This window comes from Haliaeetus leucocephalus, unplaced genomic scaffold, assembly GCF_000737465.1.
Source record: "Haliaeetus leucocephalus isolate CR32 unplaced genomic scaffold, Haliaeetus_leucocephalus-4.0 Scaffold526, whole genome shotgun sequence".
NCBI classification, from domain to species: Eukaryota; Metazoa; Chordata; class Aves; order Accipitriformes; family Accipitridae; genus Haliaeetus; species Haliaeetus leucocephalus.
In genome coordinates this window covers 2,365,991-2,389,404 of record NW_010972962.1, presented here as the reverse complement: position 1 = coordinate 2,389,404, position 23,414 = coordinate 2,365,991, and the positions used below count along the sequence as shown (strand labels likewise).

At 41.3% G+C, this 23,414-nt stretch overlaps 1 protein-coding gene across 1 annotated transcript in view; it reads left to right on the top strand.

The window, feature by feature from the left end:
* Positions 1–22,286, top strand: part of HHAT (hedgehog acyltransferase) — a 168,114-nt gene extending 145,828 nt beyond the window's left edge. Inside the window, exon 11 of the mRNA XM_010576530.1 lies at positions 22,195–22,286. Within this exon, the coding sequence (XP_010574832.1) occupies positions 22,195–22,286 (92 nt within the window). The remainder of the gene's footprint in view (positions 1–22,194) is intronic.
* The last annotated feature ends 1,128 nt before the right edge of the window (positions 22,287–23,414 follow it).

The window sequence follows — 23,414 nt, the reverse complement described above, 5'->3', positions numbered from 1 at the left end:
GCAAGCATGAATAGGTGCAGAAGGATCTTACAAGGCTTCAGTGGTGTAGCAATAAAATGGCAGATGAAATTATTTCACTTACATGTTGACTACAGTTCACTTACATGTTAACTGTATGTTGACAGAGGAGAGGGAGGGAACAAAATCCAATCTTCATATCTCTGAGCTGACTGTTACCATCCAGGAGAGAGCCTGGCATTATCTCAATGACAGTCCAATGAAAACATCAGCTCAGCAGCAGAAAAAAAACCAAACGTGAGCATTGTCCATCTTGGAAATGCCATTTTCCCATGGTACAAGGCTGTGCTGTGCCCACATCTTGACAGATATAAACTTGTCTATGACTTGATTTGGAAGTAGGTACAAAAAGCTTCAAAAGTAGCATCTGGCTTGGAGACTCACCTCATTCTAGGTTGGGTTTCTGTGGTGCCTGAGCCTACCATATGCAAGTTCATAAATGCACTGCATATAAGTATTTATCCGTCATAAGCCTAAGGCTCAAGCATGTATGGATTTATTGCATAGCTTCTGTCTGTACAATATGGAAAGTAGCATTTGCACTTCTGCTTTCCCCACTCTGATGTGTTACTTTGCACTAGTCTTTTTCATTGATTTCAACATGACAGCTTTGCTATATGGTCCTGCTTTTCAGACAGTTGTTCCTCTTGGGATATCTGCTCTATAGACAGTTCCACCTGCATTTGTTCCTATCCCTGCCACAATTTATTCCTTTGACAGCCTGTTACTTTATTTGGACTTCCTTCTGCTTTACCCTGCCGTGTTTATCAGTCCTGGATGGGGATTCTTTTACACACCACAATATTCACATACAGGCAATTGTTAAACCCTCTGGTATTTACATTGAGGCTACTGCTGAGCTCTGCAGTCCCTGCAGACTTCCCACCCATACAAGAAAGCATGTAGCAGAGCTTGACAGGTTTTGGAGAAGAACAGTGGGGATGATGAAAGGGTGGGATAGTTCCCATGCACAGAATGATGATGCAGGTAAATGAGTTGGTAGCTGTAAGGTAACCAAATGCTGCAGTGAAAAAGTTGATAGATGGAGGTATCGTAGCAAAAAGTGTTCAAGTGAAATTTACACATTCAGAGCAGACACCGGTGTCGCCTTCTGTTTTCTAAATGCTTTTCATGAAAGTTAAGAGTAGGAGATCTAACATTCTACAGAAGTCTGGTAGTTATTTGTTAAGCAATTTCATTTCGCGGAAGTATTTTGATCTGTCTATGCAAAATTGTGTCTTCTTTTTTCCACTGAAGTAGATAAAAAATTCTGTTTATTTTCCTGTCCTCTACTCCAACTATATTACTAGAGAGATACCTAATTTTAATACTCAAGTGTTGCTGTTTCTTAAAATACTCAATGTACTTCTTTTCTCAGATGGGAAGGTGTGGGGGATAGTTTAGGGGGCGGGGATTGCGAGAGAAAGTCCTGTTGCGTGTTCATAGATGTGAAGTCCCCCAATAACTGTCACAAGCAAACGGTATATTTCCAAGGTGAGATAGGCATCAATATTTCAGCTACTTTCAAGCCAAGTCCCCCAAATTATTGAATGCTTTTAAATTCTGCCTTAGTTGCTGGGAGTGGTCGTCACCATACAACAAAGAGCACCGTGCCCCAGCAACCCGGTCCTATTTCCTTTAAGGTTAGTGGCAAAATCCCCACCATTTTGTGAGTACCAGGTTTAAATGTCCAGATCTTCTTTTCTCAGGTAAACCCATTTTCTACAAAGACCACAGTATTTAAATCTGAACCTTATATGTCATATGAAAATTTTAGTAGGAGCTTATCCCAGATACATTAAACCTCACATTTACTGCAGTCAGCCTTCTTTCTTTGACATACACTTTCATAGCCTTAGAAAACACCGTCAAGGTATTGTTCGTAAGAAATCTTCTCCAAGCGGTGAGGCTATCTCACAGAACACTGATTTGGGGTAAGCTGCATGCTGAATTTTACACAGCCTGTGTTCGATACACTTGCTGCTCTGTCCTGGGCTGAAGATCTATTGCCTGACTCAAAAAATGAGTCCAAGTTTGTCACATCAATTCTCTGCAGGAAGTGGCTGTTTTCAGCTATTGAGCTGCTTCAGCTTATGTAGTGGCAGTCGTGCCTTTTATCACATCAACAGTTCAATGCACAGTGCCTTTTATTCTGTCATGCTGCAAAACAAAACAAAACAATCTGAAGGAGCCAAAAGCTATTTTATACTTGACAGCAGCATATAATGAACTGTGCTTCCTGAGGGAAAATTACTAATGGCTCCCTCTTGGTGTAAGGGACAGAGGCTAGCTCTAGTTAGAGTGAGAGCGATAGTAATTAAGCTCTCATCCACTGCATTTAGGAGAGGTAAGCCCTGAGGATGCAGAGTAACTTCAAGATGCCAAATTTCTCAAGGACTAATGACTTCCTAAATAATGTCTGGAGCTAGTCCGGGTTTTCTTTGGAGGACCACTTTTCAAAGAGGGAAAAACCACGGAGGGATTTCTGTCCAGCTGATGCTTGGTTCTGTATTCTCAATTCATATGCTTGGGGCCATACCTATGCAGAGGGCACCTTTGCAAGTACAGGAATACCCACAGGCTGTACCAGTAGGACATATCACATAAATCCACACTTTGTACCAGTTCAGTAAAACTCTTCTCTGTTGAAAGAGCATATAATGGCAGAAATACTGTTGTAACTTCTATGAGCAAAATTATGTAGAACAGGGACTGAACTTTATTGTACTGTTACCTGATGTGTGCAGCTTAGTTGTAAGGGACATACAACTTTGCTAGAGCATTTGATATCATCTTGCTGCTTTATGCTGAACAGTAAAATCCAAGACCCTATCACAGCAGCCAGGGTTAAAGGCCTTTCCTAGTAGCAGCAAGATCATTCTGTGTTTTCTAAGGCATCCTTTCCAATGAGCCTGATGGTGACACAGTGTCACGAACCAGACTGGACAGACCAGGGAGTCGTGTTTAATTCAAAATTCCCTCTGGCTAAATTAAGGTGAAATGACACCAAATGATCAGTTAAAGATTTTATTTATGACAGAAGCAAACGGAACTGGGGAGGCCTGGTAGTAGGTGGCAGGGTTTCTCACAACAGGAGTTGGCATAAGACTACTTCTGTAAACCGTGTAACCATATACATCAATTCAGGGAATAAGGAGATCCCTCCTGTTGAGTCACAAGGTTCAGAGCAGACCCCCTTGCTTTCCAGACTCCTCGTCAGAGAAGGGTCTAGGGGCGGCTGGATCTACTCTTAGTCTCAGACTTGGTCAACGGTTTATATCTTGAAATGGATGAGGTGTAGGGATTGTGGAAAAGGAAAGAGAGAAGAAGACAGAGAGAAAGGAAGAGAGAAAGATTTCACCGGTCCGGGGTCCAGCGTTGGTTCAGTCAGCCGAGGGGTGCAGTCAGCCAAGGGGACCAGTCCCGGTGGGCTTGCATCCAGGGCTTCAGTTTGTGTCCTTTTATCATCCTTGCCCCTCCGTCATTGGTTAATGAGCAGTTTGGGAGCCTTTGGGCTTGGGGGTCCTTTGTAGAGTAAATTCTCCTTCCCTGCAGACATGGCCATTGTTTGATCTTTGTATCAGAACAGCTTATCAGAACAGGGAGCTGCACACCTTCCAGCACGCCCTCCCCCTCCTGTTGATGATGTCTGAGCTGATGGGCTTTTGACCTTGGTTCCTTGCTGTGCAGGGTTTGTCTTTAAGCAGAACTTGCCCCACCACAATGTTTGAGACATTAACTCTTTCAGTCTCTCACACGTTGTCATGGAGCTCTATGCACATTGCTGTATGAGCTAACCTGTTTGATAAGATGCAAATTTTACATGATGATGCATTTATCGAAAAAAATTAATTAAATTGCACCTGCCTTTATTGCAATAAAACCTGTGTTGCGCTGGCAACGTGTTGCACAAAATTGCTCAAAAATGTCCCAAAACACCTATCCTTGTAAACCTTCATTGTTTCTAATTGCAACTCCTGAAGAGAGAGAGCATGGAGTGTTCTCCTAATGTCATTTGAATCTGCTTTGGCCAGGTTGCAGTAGGTTGCCAGGTTCTGAGCAGTAAAATAGGGCAGTAGATGGGTATATCCTTCTGTTGTCCTGTATTGCATTTTTGACCTAAACATTTGAAGAATTTTGTGATTCCAGTTGCTTTACAAATAACAAAGGGAAACAGAGGCACAGAAAGAAGTAGCAAGTCAGTAGCAGAACTGGGAATAGATCTTGGTTGTCATGCCTGCTGTCAGTCAGTAATAGTTCAGCATTCATTCCTCCCTGTGATGTGCTTTCTCACAGCCTGGCTTAGACACCAAGTTCTTTGGGGTTTGTGAATGGAGCTTAGTAGCACAGAAGGTAGAGCCACAAGCAGAAACACAGTATAGTATTAGAAGATCCTTTCAGTGCCTTGATTGGTTTCTGTGTTTCTTGAGCTGACAGTAAATTCTTCAGTGATAGCAGTGCATGAAAAATCCACTGTATTGTGTATAGAAGGGGTTGCCATGAATTAGGCATGTCTCAATTTGTTTGACCTATGCCAAGTTTAGAGAGGTCATGTCCTTGTTTAAAAAGTCATGATCGCTCACTAACGTGAAGGTGTCTTCTTTACATTGGCATAAGCATTGCTGATCTGTCTCTCAGTGAAGGTGGCTCCTGCATTACAGTCAAATACACAAGCTTTATCTCGTCCTTTTCTTAACTAACATTATTGCTGTTAAAAGGTTGTCAGATGAGGACAGGAGAAACTAGGAGAGAGAGTCAGCGTTTACCTGCTTTGACAGTCTAGAAAAAATGGCCAAATGTATCTTGTGAGACCAAATATCTCCTTCTGTCCTGTCGTCCCCCTTTTTCCCTCCAGGATTGTCTGTCTTAGTGTATGTGTCTGTCATGCATAGGTTCAAGGTCCTTTATGATGTTCTCATCTTTATTTGTGGGATTTTTTTCTTCTTCTTCCTCTGAAAATCTGCCCTTGCCTTTACTGCCCACTGCTCAGGTAAAGTGGAGTAATGAGATGTCTTCCACATGGTCTGGGCTTTTGGTACCTCCTAGGGAATGCTAAAGACAAGCTGGAAGTATCTGTAGGATGTGATTGGATTAGCTTCTGCCAGTTAGGCCATACTGGAAAGTCTGATGTACTTTAAACAGTTACTGGATAGAAACAAAATGTAGTCTGTGGAGCAGGGAGGGAACCTCTCTCTTCCATTCTGCTATAGGGGAGTGTGCAAGCCACAAGGATACAGAAAATCCTGGGATTTTTATTTCATGACTCTCTAACTGAGCCATGGAGCAGCTTCCAAAGGAGGCAGAGAGCTGAGCCCAGCATCGGGGGCAGCTCCAGTGCAAGCCTACAGCAGAAGCTTCCCAGGGCAAAGCATGTTTCCTTTTGGGAATCTAGTCCAAGGTCATTATTACCCCAGCAAATGCAATAGGCATTGCTGCTCCCACATGGTGTGCAGGCGCTACTATGAGCTTGGCCACTAACAAAGTAAAAAAACAAACAAGAAAACCCACTGCATACCCAGATATTCCATCTTAAAATGCTGAGTCTTCAGCATGAGAAAATAAGGGTGAGTTTGGGGTTTTTTTGTCCTGCTTACACTTTGCACTTTCTGTATCTTCACGCTGTCTACAGTGTTACATAAAATATCCATGATTTCAGTTCAGTGCAGGCACAGTAGTATATAAACCAACTGTAAAGGTCTGCCTACAGTAACCTTCCTGTACTTCTGTTACAATAGTGAGTGCTGACCCATCAGTTCTCCTGAAACTGAGACTGTGGCAGTGCTGTACTTCGCCAAGGACACACACTTTATGAGCGTTTTAGTCACTGAAGTTAATTACATCGAGACCCTGTATTACATGTAGTGCTTTGCCAAATTTGTACTGGTTTTAAAAGATGACACAAATTAATTCCATGACAATTTATAGATGATTGAAAATTAATGTATAGTCTGATTAGATCTCTGTTAATCAAAGATAGTGGTTATTTTGTTAGAAAATGTTAACATTTACTCAACACTTCTTACAGAGTGTTTCCACCATCATGTGAGTTCTGCAGGAGTAATTTAATTAATAATTCAATTCAGCTTTATGTACTGCTGCCTTCATTAAAGTTGGCTACTGACAGCACTTGTATTTAAAGTTCTGTTAAGCTTGATTGAGATACAAGATTAAGTCCGCTTATATCTCCAAGAGGGAAGACAATAAATTTTTTCTGCATTAGTAGGATTACAGCTATAATTAAGCTGCTGGTCAACCTCTATCAAGCCTACAACTCTTCACTGTAGAGTAACTTAAGTCTTCAGTCTGAAACAAAATTGGCATAATTAGCTCTCAAAGGTGGCTTGAAAGACTGGACCCATTTTTACCAGGTAAAGGCCACCCTAGTTAGCAGTAACCACAATTTACAAACTGATCATTTTTGGGGGTGCCTTTTGCCAAATGACCTTCGGCATCCATTCTGCACGTACAGGATGCATGTATGCACCAAAAGCATAAGACAAGTTGAGCTAACTAGTGTCCCTGCTGAGGCACACTCAGGAGCAGTGGGGGAAATTTATGTTGACATAAGAGCTTTGTTTGCTTTTACTTGTAAGACTAAGAATAACCACCTAAGATTTGAAAAAAAAAAAAAAAATTGTTATTGAATCTTTTGTCCTGTTTCCTTTTCTAAAAACAAGTATTCTTTAACAAGAGAACTGGAATGTTTTACTCTCATAACATACTTAATTAAGACTGTTTGTTGTCTAATGTAGCGTATAGTGCCCATTCTTTGCCCATTTTCTAACTGGACTGTTAGATCAGTATTAATGAGTTGAGGAAGCCTCTTATGGCTTCTTTTTTAGTGAAGAGTTCATTTTTTCAAATCTGTGAGATTGCTTCTTGCTCTGTCACTGTTTCCCTAGTTCAGCTCAGTCTACCTCTGACATTTCTTCCTTCTTACTGGAGATTCACTCAATCACTTTAACCCTTTGAGCTTTATTTTTTCAGTCTTTGTCTAGAGTGATGCCAACACATTTGAGTCGCCCTTCTGCTTCTGTCCTTCTTTGTACTTTCATTTATTGTGTTTTGTGGCCTCCAATAGCAAATCAAAATGGAGACATGCCACAGCCTCTCAAGTATTCTGCCCAACAATTATAACATCTGTTGCAGTTTGGGTTAGGATTTAAAACAAATTAAGCTACATCACTCTCTAAAGAATAAAAAATAATTTGTTATTCTAAAGCCATAGAAGATAACAGAGGCTTCAGCAAAAGGGAAGGGAGAGATGTTAGTAAATTGGTAATGACCTTGGTCCATCTGCCAGGGTAATTTTCCTGCCTTAGTAATTGAAATTTATTCAAATGCAATTTAAAGGTCATCAAGGATGCAAGTAAAAGACTTAAGCAGAGTTTCTGATCAAAACATTAAGTATTGTGTTTGACTTTTTCTTTTATGAACAGCTGAAGGATTCTGCCAAATGGTAAATTTCTCTTATTTAATCAGGCTTCTTTGTTATGACAAACTTTGACTGCAGCTGAGCTCTTCAGTCCAGTCCTCACTGAAACTCTAAAGGACAGAGGAAGGTCTTTTATCCATAGTAATCTTGCAGTTCTGCAGTAAAGTGAACACGGAGACAAATCCCAATGCAAAATAATTATTCAAAGGAGAAACAGAGGGTCATCTGAGCAGCCTTGGCCCATATGATGAATACACTGTGAGCAGACATGAAGTATGCTAATATTTGTGTCAGAAAATTTGATCCAAAACGCAGAACTTTCAAAATCTATACTGGGTTGTGCCAGTATCCATTCAAAAGATTCTTTGGAATAAATGGTGGCTGGACAACCAGACTGTGCATTTAAAATTTCCAGAGTAAAGAACTGATAAAATAAATGAATACTTTTCTCTTTAAATATCCATTTTCCTGTGCAAAACTCAGCTGCATTCAGTGACCATGCATAAATTTTTGAGAAGCCCTTCCATTTCATCCAGAATATGTAGTTCAGCATGTAGAACCAGAAGATCCAACTGAAAATAAAGGAGGAGGCAAGAAGATGAACCCTCTAGCCCTCCCTATTAGATATCCTGATTATTGCCAAAGAAATTGGCATTAATCTCCTTGTCAAGATCAGGAGTGATACTGCCTTCAGAACAGAAATAGCCTATTTCAGCAGGGTGAGCCATATTCCCTGTCTTCCCGTGCCTCCCAAACATGGCATCTTTTGGATCTTTTCTAGCTAGTCAGTGTAAATGATGGACACCTTGACATCTTCATTTGGCAACATGCCTTCACCAACATACCAAGGGTTGACAGCCTCTAGCTTTGGCAATCCTAACTAAAATGAAGCCACTCCCAGTCCAATTAACCCCATTCACATTTTTACTGCAACCCCTACAAAATCACAGCTACCTTTCTTGGTAGCTTGTTTTCTATGGCTGTCTTTCCTTCTGCCATCTTACCATACCCATCTAAATGGATCAGATCTAATAAGTATTTTGTTTACTTCAGGCTTTAAAATCTACCATTTTCACATTTCTTATGCCGTGGTAAAAGTATTAGTTGCATAGCCCAATTACCATTGGGTCATTTATTGACTGTAACAGTGACATGAGGAATGACACTAACAGAGAAACAGGATCTTTGGTCTATCACCTGTAGAGCTGTTCCTCATGCCTTGTTCTTCCCAGCGCACCCTCCATCCCACTCCAAGGCACTGCGTGCCCACGTGGCCGGGCTTTGTGCTGCTCAGCAAGCCCAGTGCTCCATCCCGCTCCAACATCAGCTTCACCTGTGCCCAGCCAGCCCTCCGTACCCACCGTGCTCTCTTCCTCCGGTGGGTTACTTCTCCACCTTGGTGTTTTAGTTTAAAAATGGGGATATGAGGAAGTGTTGTTTTGGCATGTAGAGATTGTAAACAAAGATGTTTGATCGTGGTCTGGGCCTGCTTGAGGTCTGGCACTCATTAATTAGCCCCAGATTATATTTAATACGATTGATCTGTGTGGCCACACCATTGCGCGTGAACTGTGATCTTTGAAATAAAACAAGTCAGATCCAGCTCCGTTATATCAGATCCTCTGAGCCGATGTTATGGTGCGTAGATTAATTCATTATTCTGGTTGTGTGGCTGATCCTGTAAAGGCAGAATGCACCACACATGCCGTGGAGAGATTTGCAGAGATGATTGTTCAGCAGGGACTGTACATATGGAAATTTGTTCTCATTTCTTCCTTTGTGCTATCCCATTTACAAATGGAAATGACTGCTTCATAGCCAGTTCTCATTCTATTTCTCTCCCATGAGATGTGAAATTAGGACTAGGAGAAATCCCACCGTGGCTGAGGCTGAAGCCTAGTCTCTGCCATCGAAGCTGCTCCACCAGGAGGGGGGAGCAGGGAGGCAGCAGGGCCGGCAGCACCCTGCCCTTGCCAGCGTGCCTCAGCAAGGAGACACCCCGCTGGCGTCAGCCAGGGTCGGCCAAGGGGCCAGCCAGGGCTGGGCAAGGCGGCGGTGACAAGGCAGGGCCGAGGTGGAGCTGGGAATTCAAGTCACAGTCAGGTACAGCGTGCGTACAGTATATGCGTACACAATATACTTTTATACAGTTAAATACAGGGGCAATGTGGAGGCCCCTGCTAAGTCTGGTCAGGGCAACGAGAGCCTGCTGGTGCCCTCGTGTCCCTGACATCCACGTAGGGCCCAGCCATCTTCTGGTGAGGGAGTAGAGCAAATCCATGCCTCGCTGCCCTCAGGGATAATGCTGTGTTGCTTAATCTGGGGTTGTACAGCTGGCTTCAGTTACTCTGTTCCTGCTTTACATCAACAGCAAACAGGATCAAGGCTGCGAATCACTGAAGTGTCACTTCATTGCACACCTGGGCAAGGAGACAAGAAACTAGTTGAACGCTACAGGGTTAATGTATATAAAGGGGTCACTAGTTGCCTCCAGAGAGGTGCATGTGTGTGTTGTTTTGAGCAAGATACATAGATTAGCACTACCATCAGTCTTGTTAAAGGTTTGCAGCGTTGCTTTTATTACGTTGAATAGCAGAGCACAGGTGGGACAGAGGGTATAACAGCCGTGTATCGGATCATGCTCCTTGCTAATCTTAGTGGGCCAGGGAAGCACATGGAAAGATTATATCTCATTGCACTAAGCTGTACTTTGTTATAAATAAGACAATTTAAATATAGGCACTAACTTTCTGGCAAGGCATAGTAATACTGTTTTACTTGGTTATAGCTTGATATAATGTAAAGGAGGTGGTGTTTGCGGGTGTTTTTTTCTTCTAGAAAAGCAAATACGCTGTTAAAGATATTTAAGATATTTTTAAAAAATGGGGTTTGGTTTTGTTTTGGTTTGGGTTGGGTTTTTTTAAAATATTTTTGCAGTCTCAGGCTTGTTCCCGTATATGCTTTGCTCCACCAGTGCAGCCATCTTACCTGAAAGGAAGACCCTGAGTGATCCCATTCAGCAGCTGTTCAGGGAGCTTTCTTCAAACAGGAAAGCAAGGAGAGCAGCTAGGCTGTTTTAACAACATTTAAATCTTTCCATGTGCATTCCTCTGAGCCAGCTACAAGGCAAAGAAATGTTGTTACTCTCAGTGTGCGGATGAAGGGGCTTGGGCTGACAGAATCATTTTCATCTTGGTTACCACACTGGTAGATAACTCACTCAGATTTGCGCTGATCAAACTTCCTCCTCTCGGGTGGCTCCTTAATGGCCTGAGACCGGATCCCAGGAAAGCGGAGCACGGCTCAGGAGACGAGTTCCCTGTACTTGGCAATGCTGGCAGATTTTGCGAGTTGAGGTAGCTGCCTGGGTATTTCTAATCCCTGTTTTCTGATGTAGGTGATAAATGGTTTGCTAGCTTTTGCTTCAGGTGAGCTCCATGCTTCCACAGCTTACGTAGGTAGACCTGTATTTTCAGGTACTCTCTGGGCTCTGTGTTGCAGAGAGTGCACTTCCAGTTCACACAGAAAGCAGGGAATAAGGTATTGCTTCCCGAAACTCACTAGATGTACTTGTGAAATCCAGAATGTGTTTTCTGAGAATATACAAGCAAATTTTCTAATTTTGACCTTGAGATGAATTAAATATTAATCTCTTTCAAGGAATTTTAAGTTATTTCTTTTTAATTTGTTTCAAATGGTCTTGATGGTGGACTCATACAGGCTCTTTTTTTTCCCCCAAGTTAAAACAAATTTAATCTTTCCCGCAAACTATCTGTAATTGAACTATTTTACTGATAATTTTTGTATTTAGTTGCTATGATTATATGGGCTGCAGCAGGGTCAGGTCAGCTTGTGCAGGTGAGAAGTGAAACAATTTTTTTTATCAAAAACTGGTAAACCAAGGTCAAACCCTGTACGGCCCTTTTCCTCCAGATAACTTGCATGCAACAATTACATTTCACGTGATATGCCACCAGTGTGATGGAGATATTGTTCATTGTCAATGTTTTCTGTTGGCTGATCACCACCTTCAGGCGCCACTGTCCTTCTGGGGCTGCCTGCCTTAACTCCACATCAGCCCTTTTCTTTGCCCTTTGGCCATGCTGTGAAAACAAGACACAAGCAGAAGGGGAATAAGTTCATAGAACCTGAGACCAGCAGCGTTAAAGATGTCTTAGTCCTGAATCGATTGCTACGGCTCAGTAAGCGATTGCAAGATTGCCTCGTTACCTTATCTATGCACTTCCATCCCTCAAGATGTTTGGATTTCTGTTAAGTGAGAACTCGGTTCAATGGCCTCAGTTGTAGTGCTAGCTTTACACTGATACAGCAATTATGCCAAATGCAGTGTTCCTGTAAATTGCTTATGTGCTCTCAGCCCTTCTCTTACTGCATTAAGCTCTAACAGGTAATATAATTTTCATTACACAGAGCATTTCAGGTAGGAGAGCTCTGTGATAAGAAGTTGCAGTTTGTTTATTGCTAGTGTAGCTGGTTGTAAATAGTTGTTAATAATTTGTTACACTGCTTTTTTTCTTGCTCTTAATGCTGTGAAGGGACAAAGCAGCACCATAGAATTGCTGCAACAGTCTGGGAACATAAGTGTTTTTGAGGATGACAAGGAAAAATTGTAGATTAAAAAGTGTGTTGCAGATAGGAAGGGGACTGTGAATAATTCATCCTTAAGTAATTCTTCATGTTTAAAAATTAATTATTTTATGGTAATTTAAGCATCTCATATTCATGACTATTCCAGGGTACCTTAGCCAGAAATCAGGTTGGGGAAATAAATTATAATACTTCACCTTTTTACCTAAATGTTTGCTTTCTGGTGATTGATGATAGTTGTCTGAATCCCTGGTTTAAATCCTCTGCTTTTGAGAGTGTATAGCCTTGATTTCTCAAGAGCTCCCTAGCACTAAAAGCTTAGAGAAGGAGTTTTGTTGTATGCAGAAAGGCTGACATACAAACCTAAATCCAAGAACCCCTATTAGATTAATACAGAAATCTTCCTGAAATTCAAGCCCTAGTAGGAGGGAGGTTAATTCACCCTTCTGCTCAGCATGGCTTTCTATAATATAACATGGGTATCTCTCTGCTCAATAAGAGACAGATGCTCACCTCAGGATCCTGCCAGGCAGCAGCAGTGTTCCCAGTTCTGCCTTTGGGATGTTCGTCTTCTTCTGAGGAGTTAGCTGTTTATTCTGCTGTTTCATCTTGCAATTGTAATGAAAGGAGGCTCCTGGCTCTGATGTTTTGATTGGCATCTATAATGGTCTCAGCAAATAATTACAAGTGGGAAATGCCCTAAAATCTTTGCAAGTGTTATCTTTCCATAATTGTTCATACCATATTTAAAGAGGTTGTGCTGGGAATACCTGAGTAGACATTTAATGATAAGGCTAGTGCTGTCCTCATGCATGCCAAGCCAGATATATTACTCTGAAATGTTTTCTTTGCATAACAATTTGAAGAGGTAACTCTTTTGCCTTGCTTCTGGGTGAAGATGCATCTTTATTTACAATAATGCTTTTGAAAGCTTTTGTCTCTGTTCTAAAAACAAATGAACAAACATTGAGATTTCATAGTTTGTGGGCTTTGATTTCACGTTAGCTGTGCGTAGCTCTCAACTGAAGACCTGGGAGGAGAAGGAAGGTTGCTTCTGACTTACAGATTCACTCCTCCTTAATCTGAAAACTAAAGCTAGCTGTTTGGTTTTCTTCTCCTTTCCTATTAGCAGTTGTGACAGAATGATTCTGCCAGGTAGTTTTAAGCAGTCTTTCTTACTGTTAATTCAAATTCAGCAGTAGCACAAATATGGTTCTTTTGATTTTAGTTGAATTACTCCAGAGTCAACTTGATATGCATGAGACCAGGATTACTGCCTAAAATCTCAGGTTTCTTTCCACTGACTAGATCTGCTGGAAAAACTTGGGTAAAGGGTGAAGCTTTATTTTAAAACATGAAGCAGAAGACATAACTCTTATGATTCTTCTGTGCTTTATACAACGTTTAGAAGCAAAAATACTTAAGGTAGAATTATGGTCAGATAATATCACAAACCCCCCCCCAAGAAATATAGAGTGAAGTTACCAGCATCGTCCTGCTCACATCATGTGACACATACAGGGGAAATAATGCTTCTGATCTACATTGTACAGCATCTGGAGAGCTGCTAGTATGATGGTTAGGTAGCATTAAATGAGATTCTGGCTCCAAAGACAAAATGGAGAATCCATGCAGGCAGGCCTGTCCTGTATGGATACCTGCATCCACAGAGCACTTACTTACTGGCATTTGTAAATAACACAGCAGGTTGTTTTTTTTTTTCTTTCATGTACATATATGATGCCATGCAAATAGTTTTGGCATCATTATTGAATTGTGTCAAGGGGTGCTTTATAAAAGCTCTAGGATGGGCCTATCTTTTGAGCTCTACCTATGAAATTGTTTATTTGCAGCTTATCTAATTAATAGGAAAAAGTATGTTCGGTATCCTTAGCCCTGACATAGGTTGAATTGATTTCTTGTTGTTTAAGAAAGTCCTTGTCAGCATGCAACTTTCTTCAGTGCCATCAGGCATAAAAGTAAAATTATTTTAGCTATGGTAAAGTGTGGTTCCACACACAGTAAGAACACAGAAGAGCCACAACTTTTGTGACCTATGTCTGCAAAATAAATCCTGTTTGCATTATGAAAGCACTAAGAGATTATGGCTTTCTGCTCTCAGTGCTGACCTGGGTGAGTTGCAGTCATCCTGTGTTGGAGATGATGGTCTTGGACTGTTATCTATCCATTTTCAGTTTTTCTCAGCAGTGATAAGTACTCCTCAAAAAGCCACAGATGTAAGCATTCTCCAGGACGGTATAATTCAGAATTCACATAAGTAGACTACTATGCTATACATTTGTTAATGTCTTTAACTGGAAACTACTTCAGGTCTTCTGAAGAGGAAGCTTTTGCAGTTACTGCCAGTGTACCTGGCTGAGGTTCAGGTCTAGACCTGGCAGCTAAGGATTTTGTCCTTTTCAGTCTTGTTTCCAGATGCTGCATGGGACAGCTTTTGAGTTATCCTTATAGAATTTCCCTGGTTTTCCTTTTAAATACCTCCTCTTGTACAGTAATACTTTTTCTGAATATTTAGACCTTACCCACACTTGAAGCTTAAGTATCTTCAACACCTGGAAATCTACAGCAGTAAGTAAGGTCAGCCTGGAGTCTCCCGGGCTGCTTCCCCTTGGCTGAGCCACTGTGCTGCTCTGCTCCCAGGCTATGCAGTGGATAGAAGGGAAAGATGCGGGAGCTGTTTGCTGGGGGCTGATAATGGGACAAGGTGGCATCTTGAATATACAGACCCTGTGAATCTGTGTGCTGCTTTACATGGGGTGGGAGGATGAAGATGCCCAGCTGGGACTTCGAGGGCTGTGCATTTGCTGGCAGAGTTTATTGCCTGTCCTTCACAATGCGTGCAGCATGGAGGCCGAAAGTAGCAGCAAAAAAACCCTGCTGTGGCTCAGGTTAAGGCTTTGCTTTCCGTATGTATTCTTTTACAACTGAATTCATTATGCTCTATGTACTGCATCTTGCCTCACCATCCTTGCAGTTATCCCTGAATGAATGGCTGGAGGTGATTTGATATCCCTGGTTTGAGTGCTCCCATGTGACAGCCAAGCAGCCAGTTAAATGGAAGTTAAATTCTCTGCATCAGCTCTTTTATCCAGGCCTGTTTGTTAGCGGCAGCAGTTTATGTATCAGTAGCTGAACTGGAAGTATGCAAAAATAAAATGCTTATTAGTAAAAGCTTCTACACAAGGATACAGGCTGTTCACAGACAGTAATGCCTAAGTTAGCCATTAATTTAGAAAATCACCAGAGTTGAATTTAAGCACTTGAATAATACAAACTAGTAGCCTCTTCATTCTACATTTTAAACCCAGAAACTGGGAGCCTTAATTAGCCTTTAGGCTAAGATTTCAAGTATTAAAAATTCTGCTGGATTTGAAGAGGAGCAGCTACAGCAAGTAATGTGCACACTTGTATTTTTAAGGGCCTATCCTCAAATATGGATTATACCAAAAAAAAAAAAAAAAATCACCAATGCCAGATTAGGAAGAATTTAAATAGTTAGAAGACTGCTTTCCTGACCAAATCTTTTTCTACATCACTTCATGCACACAGAAAAAGTCTTGTAATAGCACTGCTCAATAAAATACAGACTGGTGAGAAACTGCATTTCTAATCAAATTCTCTAGGTGGTATAGAGCTTGCAGAGCAGTGGGAGGATAAAATGGGGAAAAATTCTTTAAATCAGCTTTAGATCACTGCCTACTCTCATCAGCTCAAGCAGAGTATACAGAGATCAGTGGAGGTGGGGCAGATGTGATTGGGATGGGGTACAGCTGGGTGATTGAGATACATTAAATTTTCTGTCAATGTAATTGTGTTGCTGTACCTACAGTATAGCAAACAATGCAGATATGCAGCAGCCACCCAAAAGGTGAATTACATGTCTTCATTTAATATTTTACATGATTCTTCTCTGCTTTTGGCCCTACTACATGATACTGCAGTAATTTTACTTTATCGCAGAGAGGGTATAATTCAACATATACAAGAGCTTTTGCCAGCTTCCTACCAGCTCTGCTTGCGTCTTCCCATCTCTAAATTTTGTTCTTGGGATGAGCTGTAAAACAAAAGTGCTTAGGGCAATGCTTTCAGCCACTAATAAACAACTCCACAGCTTGCTAAGGGTGAGTCCAGCAATGCGAGGCAATGACAGAATTTTATTAGAAACTGAAGAAGTGGGCTATAGAGAGAGAGAAATATAGATATATATATATGAAAGCTAACTTTACTGAATTCCAAATAGATCTAATACTTCCGTAATTGCTTCTGTTTTGTTTTCTTTACAGCTGGAAATAGAGTTGTTTACTATTATAGGTTCCAGTTTCATAGGGATTTCTTAATGGTAAATGAACGGTAAAGTTACTTAAGCTAGAAAATTACTTCATCTAGAAAACAAAGGCTGTGCTTGGCTCTTTTTCTTCACATGATAATTGAAAATACTTGGTTTCCTGTCTGTGTTAGTTATAATTGAGTAAGGCAAGGCAGATAGGAAGGAATTAGCATCTAGAGGCACTTTAAAGGCATTTGTAGGAAACTCCTCTCTATAAAGGGTGATCTTGCTACTTACCATCTGAGTGCTGTATTTTGAAGGGTGTATTATAAGGACAAGAATATCCTTCAGAAATAACTTAAAGCCAAGATTTGAAAATTATAATTTCTTTCATACTCTGGTTTAGTACCTTCAGAAGAGGAATAAACTCCAGGAGAAACAGAAGTCCTTTCCATTTCTCTTCATTGAAACACTGAGCTTGGTCTGTTGGAAGAACAACAGTATCTGTGGAAAGATAGTACAGTGAATGCTGGTTTTCTGTTCAGCTGTGCAAATACAGTGCATACTGCATAATGCAGTGTTACCCAGACCCAGCATTAAGTAGAGTTGCGTGTATCATGTCTGTGTGTGCAGAGCAGCTGGAAAACTTGACGCACAATGCATAGAGCAATTTTGTATAAACCAATTAGATCACCTTTAATGTGCTTTGAAGTTATCCAGTCCCACATCTACATGCTGAATGCTAACACAGCTGAAAATATATAGGATTTCCTTTTCCAAATACCTAAAGAGTAATTAGGTATCAGACTGCACAGTGTTTGCAATACATGCTGTTGGACATACCCTGCTATAATGGTCAGCAGGGGTCCATCTGGAAGTGACAAACAGACCTGAAATTAAAATTTAAAAATCCAGAGTTTATCCTCTGCTTCAAATGTTGAGCTAGATAATAGGTTTCTTCCAACTGGTCTTTAGTTTTGAATGTGTTATTTTTCCTGAAAATGCAGCAATTTTACTGATCTTTTAAGGATGTTAGTAATTGTAGGCAAGAAAGGTCTTGGCCTCAAGTGCTGGTTTGCTTTGGCTTTTTCTCCTGCTTGACAAATCGGTGCTTGTTCCTCCTCCTCCCCACTGTTGCACCTCCTTAATTCCACTTTACAGAGGCATTACTTCAGTGTCTTGTCACATGACCTTTTGTTTAAGGATAAATTTTCCTGAGTGCTAAGTCTTACAGCAACTTAGATACTGCCAAATCAAAGTCAGAGTAAGATGTACACTCCTGAAGTCAAGGTTTTCAAAGAGAGATGACTTTTTCTGACTTCTGTTGATTTATTACTACTCTGTACTTGAAGACTTCTGAGGACTGTGTGGCCAAGTCACATCTGAAAGTAGCATTAAGGTCCCAAAGCTACTAAGGCAGTTTTGTAAAATGCAAAATGCAACTATGGTCCCTTTCTCTTGCATCTCACAGGTTGGAAGGAACAAAGGGCTGTTTCCGAGTGTTTTGATTACAATGTGAAACCTGGGTATGCCCAAAACATTGCTGGTGTGATTCTTTGTCATTACTGTAGGTGATTAGGAAATTTGAAAGAGCTTCCTTATGGATACATGATTAAATGTTGGTTCAAATGATTTGAACTGAGGTAATGAGGACATAACTGGTCTTTTGAGGGCTGTGATCCAGGCTGTTATGTCTGAGTTGAAAGCTTAGTTTTACTTCACTCCCTTCAAAATCCAGAGTGTGCCAGAAACATGACCTTTGCAAAGTATCCAGAAGCATTCTCGAAGAGGAGATGGGAGGTTCAAAGGAAGGAGTAACTCCAAAAGCTGTTCCTGTTGCAGCTAGTTTGTATTAATTCTGTCTCGACCACGTAATAAAAACAACTTTCCTATTCATTATGCTGAAAGCTGAGTACATAACGTATCAAAATGCGGTTTTAAACCAGCAAGACTACTGGACAGTAGATCAGCTGTGTGCAACAGAGTGTTGCCTCATGCCTGGTTGGGACTGGAGACTTCTTTGGAACGACATTGTGTGATAGATGGATAAAGCACCGATGTCACCTTGCCACAGAATTTGCAGTGCTCTTCACAAAGGAGTTTGTGTTTGGTTTTTGTGGAGCAGCATACCTGTATAAGCAGAGAATTTGGTCATGATTCAATTAATGTTTCTCACCCAGCGTTCCTTTTGCTAAAAGGGAAGTCCAGCTGTCTTAAGAGACATTTGTGCAGATGAAGCTCATAAATATTGCTGAATTTGCAAACAGCATATGAATTTGTTCTTGGATTTACAAATGAATAGTTAATGAATACTAGTTCATCTTTCCATAAAAAAAGATAAGGAAAATGAGTTGTCATGTGAAACTTGGCCCTCAAGCCTAAAATCAAATTACTGAAGACAGTCAAGAAATTGTAAGATTTAAGGTGGTATGTGACATGTTTTTGAATAGACAAAATTAACTCAGTCATTTCCCAACAGCTTAGTGCTCGATTTGACCCCAGTAACATTTCTAAAAGTACATTTTATATATATGACTTTGTGGAGGCATACCGATCTAGAACACAGGCACGTACCCTTCCAAGCAGAGCTTGGAGAATGGTACAGCATAGGGGAGGATCCAGTGTTTTAGGGTGATAAGGCAAAGCTGGGGAGCCACCAGAAAGAAGAGCCCCTTGAATGATGTTTGAGAGTAGGAGCAGAATGGAAGTCAGCAAAAGGCCTGAGGGAAGACGTACCTTATGCTGCTGGCCCAGGGCGAAAAGAGGAATTTCCTTGGAACTGCGGATCCAAGACTGTCAGTACTGTTTGGTTGTTTGGGTTTACAAGGAGAAACTGTTTAAGCAAGGAAAAGGCTCCTGTGAACTTACCTTGCAAGAGAGCAGCTCCTGCTGCTGTTTGATTTTAGAGGTCACATACAAGGACAACACACAGGTCATTTACACACTAGGCAGAATTTGAAATTGCATCCTTGCTGGATTAGCATTACTCGATGTGTCCTTCCCTACAACATCACCTTCTGGAGACCAAGTTCTTCAGTCTTTTCAACAAGTTTATTTTATATCCAATCCTAAAATGGAAGAGATGAGTGAAAACAGTTTAAAGATCCCCTGCTTGCTTCAGGCTGTCCTTGGGCCGCTTCTCAGATGTGGATGCACTTGTGCAAGTCTGCCTTGAGGGGACTGGAGTTAATCTGGGATTGCGCAGGAGCAGAACACAATACCTTTGCCATGCTCACTTACAGTGAAAGCATCACATGCATTTCCTCCTGCCCAGCAGCAGTGCACATGGTTCCTGTATGGCAAGGAAGGGCCAGCAAGGCAGAGGTGCCCCCTCTTCCACCCCTCCTCGGAGCTGGCTACCTCCCACCTGTGCAGAAAGAAATGCTTTGGGATCTGTGCAGCTCCTCCTAGAATAGCTGCAACACAAATTTTTAAAAAGTCCCCTTTTCTCTCACCAATAGTGGGTCACTTAGTCTTCCCCCTTCCTTTTAATCTTAATTAGATCAGGAGGAGGTAATCTGCTGAATGCAACCCCTAACACCTGTTACTGTACAGGAGACACTCCCTATGTTCCAGGAGGATTACCACAAGCCTGATTACAGCAGCATGAGAGCCCCGTGAACCCAGGTCATGGGCACCATGGAGGAATCTTATCATAAGTCTAAGGCATCTAGAAATGATTTCCAGGGCATACCTATGTATTCTGACAAGATCTCTTATACATTGGCTGGGGATAACGAGCAGATCAGACTAAAGGCTACTGTTGGCACATTTTCTGTGTGCCAGAGCTTTAAAGTATTTAAAAATGTGAAATATATATTTAGCAAAGTTTCCAAAAGTGCCTCTTAAAAAAAAAAAAAGGGCGCAATTCTGGACTTAGTCTTTTTTTAACTTTCTGGCTCTGTCTGTATAAAGCAGTAAAGCAGCCACCACAATATTGCTGCCAGAAGAGGTATGTTTTTATTACATCTATTGACATACTTTCACATGCAATTTTATCAGAGACAAAGCACAGCTGGGCTTTAACTTGCTGTTGAAGATGAAACCCAATGTACAGTAGCCTAATTTCACTGAAAAAAACCCCAAGACTATTTTATTGTTAAAAATCCCTTTGGAGATACCTCAGCAATTCTGTTTTGTAGAACAAATAATTAAACAAAATGTATAATTTTGCTTTAGGGTGTTGTGAGGACAAGTGATTAATATTTGTAAATTACTCCATGAAAATCATTCCAGTTACAAGACTGTATGTGTTTCACCACTAAACAAGTCCAGAACAATTAGAGATTTGTGAAGCAAACACACAGCTATTCACAGGAGAGGGGGGCAGAAATAACTTTTTCTGAACCTGTTCCAGGGTGAAGTGTTACACGGCCCAGGTTCTCAGAGCACATGGAAGGGTCCCAGCACACGCAGTGCCCAAAAGTACAGGACCAAGCCTGAGGCCATCGGCCCTGCTGAGGGCAGGGTATTAAGCTAAGGCTCAGCTGGACATTAGCACAATTAAACAGCCTCCAGACTGGAATCAGCTTGAAGCCTGGACAAAAGCAGCCTGCAAAATAAAATACCTTGTAAACATACCTTCAGAAAGAGCTCTTCATGAAGTATCATGTTGTGGGGCGGTTACAGCTTCTTTCCATCCGTTCTCCAGGCCAATGGGGAATCTCATGTCTGCCAGCAGGTTCCTTCAGACCAGAGTTTTCCCCAAGAGGGAGCACTGAAGCTTTTCTTTCAGGAGCAGGTGCTGGTAGTTCAAGGACAGCATGCAGAAAACCAGTCATAAACATAACCAAAATTCTTCTGTCAACAATGGCAACAAAAAAGCTGCCCAAACCCCCTCAAACACATTTCTCCCTCCCCCCTTCACCCAGACAAAGCACACTGAAAAACATTAGGGCCTAATGCTGAGGATTTCAACCTATAAACTCTAAATTTCATAAATTCTAAGGAGAGGAGGAAGATGGAGAAAGGGAACAGAGCTGCCAGGAAAGGTATCAAGAAAAGCAAAATCATTTACCTGATTATGGATTTTTCAAGTGATTTACAACTCCATTGGAAAGCAGTAGTCCTTTGGGCTTGTGACCTCCTGCTTACTGCTTTTAGCTGTTAAAAGTTCAAGCGAAAAGATGGTGACTTTCACTAAAAAGAATTTGAAATAATAACAAATCATGTCATTTCCCCGGCAAAAGTTTTGTATATTGGAGAAGTCAGTCTATTTAGTTAAAAAAAGCATCTAGTGGGAATACATCAGGCAAATAGGGCTGTCTGTTTTGCACTGGCACAATGGTGTTCTGACCCCATTAGTTGATGTGGGGCTGTAGAGTGTGTACATCAATTTTTACACCCAGCTGCACGGTATCCAAACCAGCCTTAATCAGAGGTTTCCCCAGACTCTTTTTGCAGAACAGATAACTGGATTTGTTCTGATTTTTAATCACCTGCATTGTGGCTATGCATCCCTTTGAGCCTAGGAAGTGCCATAAGCCAGCTTAAAGCATCAGGGTTCTTTCGGGGATCTGCTTGACAGACAAACCCACTACAAAGGAGAGGATTGAAACAGACCTTTTTAAATGGCAAGTATCATTTGGAGGTGCAGAGCAGGAATAAACCTAGTCCAGTTCCCTGAAAATGGAAAAGACTGGGGCTGCAGGGGATGAGGCATCCCTGAAGCTTAGACAATCCAGATTTCCCCTTTCAAATTCTGTGGGTTGGCTCTACTTTCCTATGAGACTGAATTGCTAATAAAATTAATTAGAAGCATCATAACTTGGTCATCCCAAGAGTTTTTCTACTTGAAGCAGTCATTAATTATTCTGACTAAGATTGTCTGTCTTTCTATTTATAGGCTGGCCGTGGGCTACACTGACTGTTCTTGGGTTCCTGTACTGCTATTCTCACGTTGGAATTGAATGGGAGCAAACGTATGCTGTGAATTAGGAATGACGCAAAACCAATGATTTTTAAGACAGGTTGATGGCTTTTCTACACTGGATATCCTATCTGCAGAAGGATGGGCTAGACCAAGCCTTTGGCCAGTGTGCTAAAACCAAAAGCTCATTTAATGGATTCTGGATTGTGAATGCAGGAATTGAACCAGAAACACTGAGGGGCTGTGGCTGAGGGTGGGGAGAAATTATGGAAGCATTTTTAATTATGTTATTTTTGTAAAACAGTATCTCTGTGACTATGTACATTGCAAGCATCTCAGAATAGGTATTTTATGTATGTTGAAGATTGGTTTTGTTTCTTCCAATGTTTTCCTGCCTATTTTGAGATATTGAACAAAAAAATTCCTACCTTGCAGAATTCAAAAAGCCTGATCTCTCACAGCCTCTGTCCAGGGGCATACAGGGCTGTGCCCTGTGCTTAACAAAGGGCATGATGCTCATCAGTTCTTCTTGATTGCTTTCTGATACAAGTTAGAACATTTTTGCTACTCTCACTGACTGCAGTAGTTCAGCCTTAAGCTACTTTTCTACCTACTGTAGAAAAGTCTGCTTTTTCTCTTCAATGTCTTCATTTAAAACTTCACCTTTAAAACACTGGCCTTTTTTGGTAGTCTTGGGAATGGTTTTATTTGTTTCTTTAAAAACAGGGAGTAGGGAGGCAGGTCTTTTCTTAAGGAACAGCTTTTCTTTTTAATCAAATATGACCTTACAGCCCCTTGGGCTTTAAGTGGTCTCTGCCTTGTGTTAGAGATAAAGCATATAATACTAATTTTATTACGGGGCAACTCCCACCTTCAAGGGAACTGTTCAGTCTGCCTTCTGCATTTTTTCTGTTATGAAGGGAGATAACCCAGGTCTGGCTGAATGGTAAATCTGTTCAGTTCACTTCATTCTCTGGTGTCCAGGCAATCAGCTCCTGCGATATTAGTCACCCTAGGAGTAGCATTTTAAGAACTTTAAAAAAAAACAGAATGGTCCAATACAGTAGCACCAAATTAGCCTGAGCTCCATGTCCTGTGCCCACAGCCAGACCTGTTACAGCAGCATCTTTGCCAAAAGACTAGGTTGCCCAGAGCTGGGAAGATCCTGCCTGCCTGCAAGCATCAGGGCTGTGGGA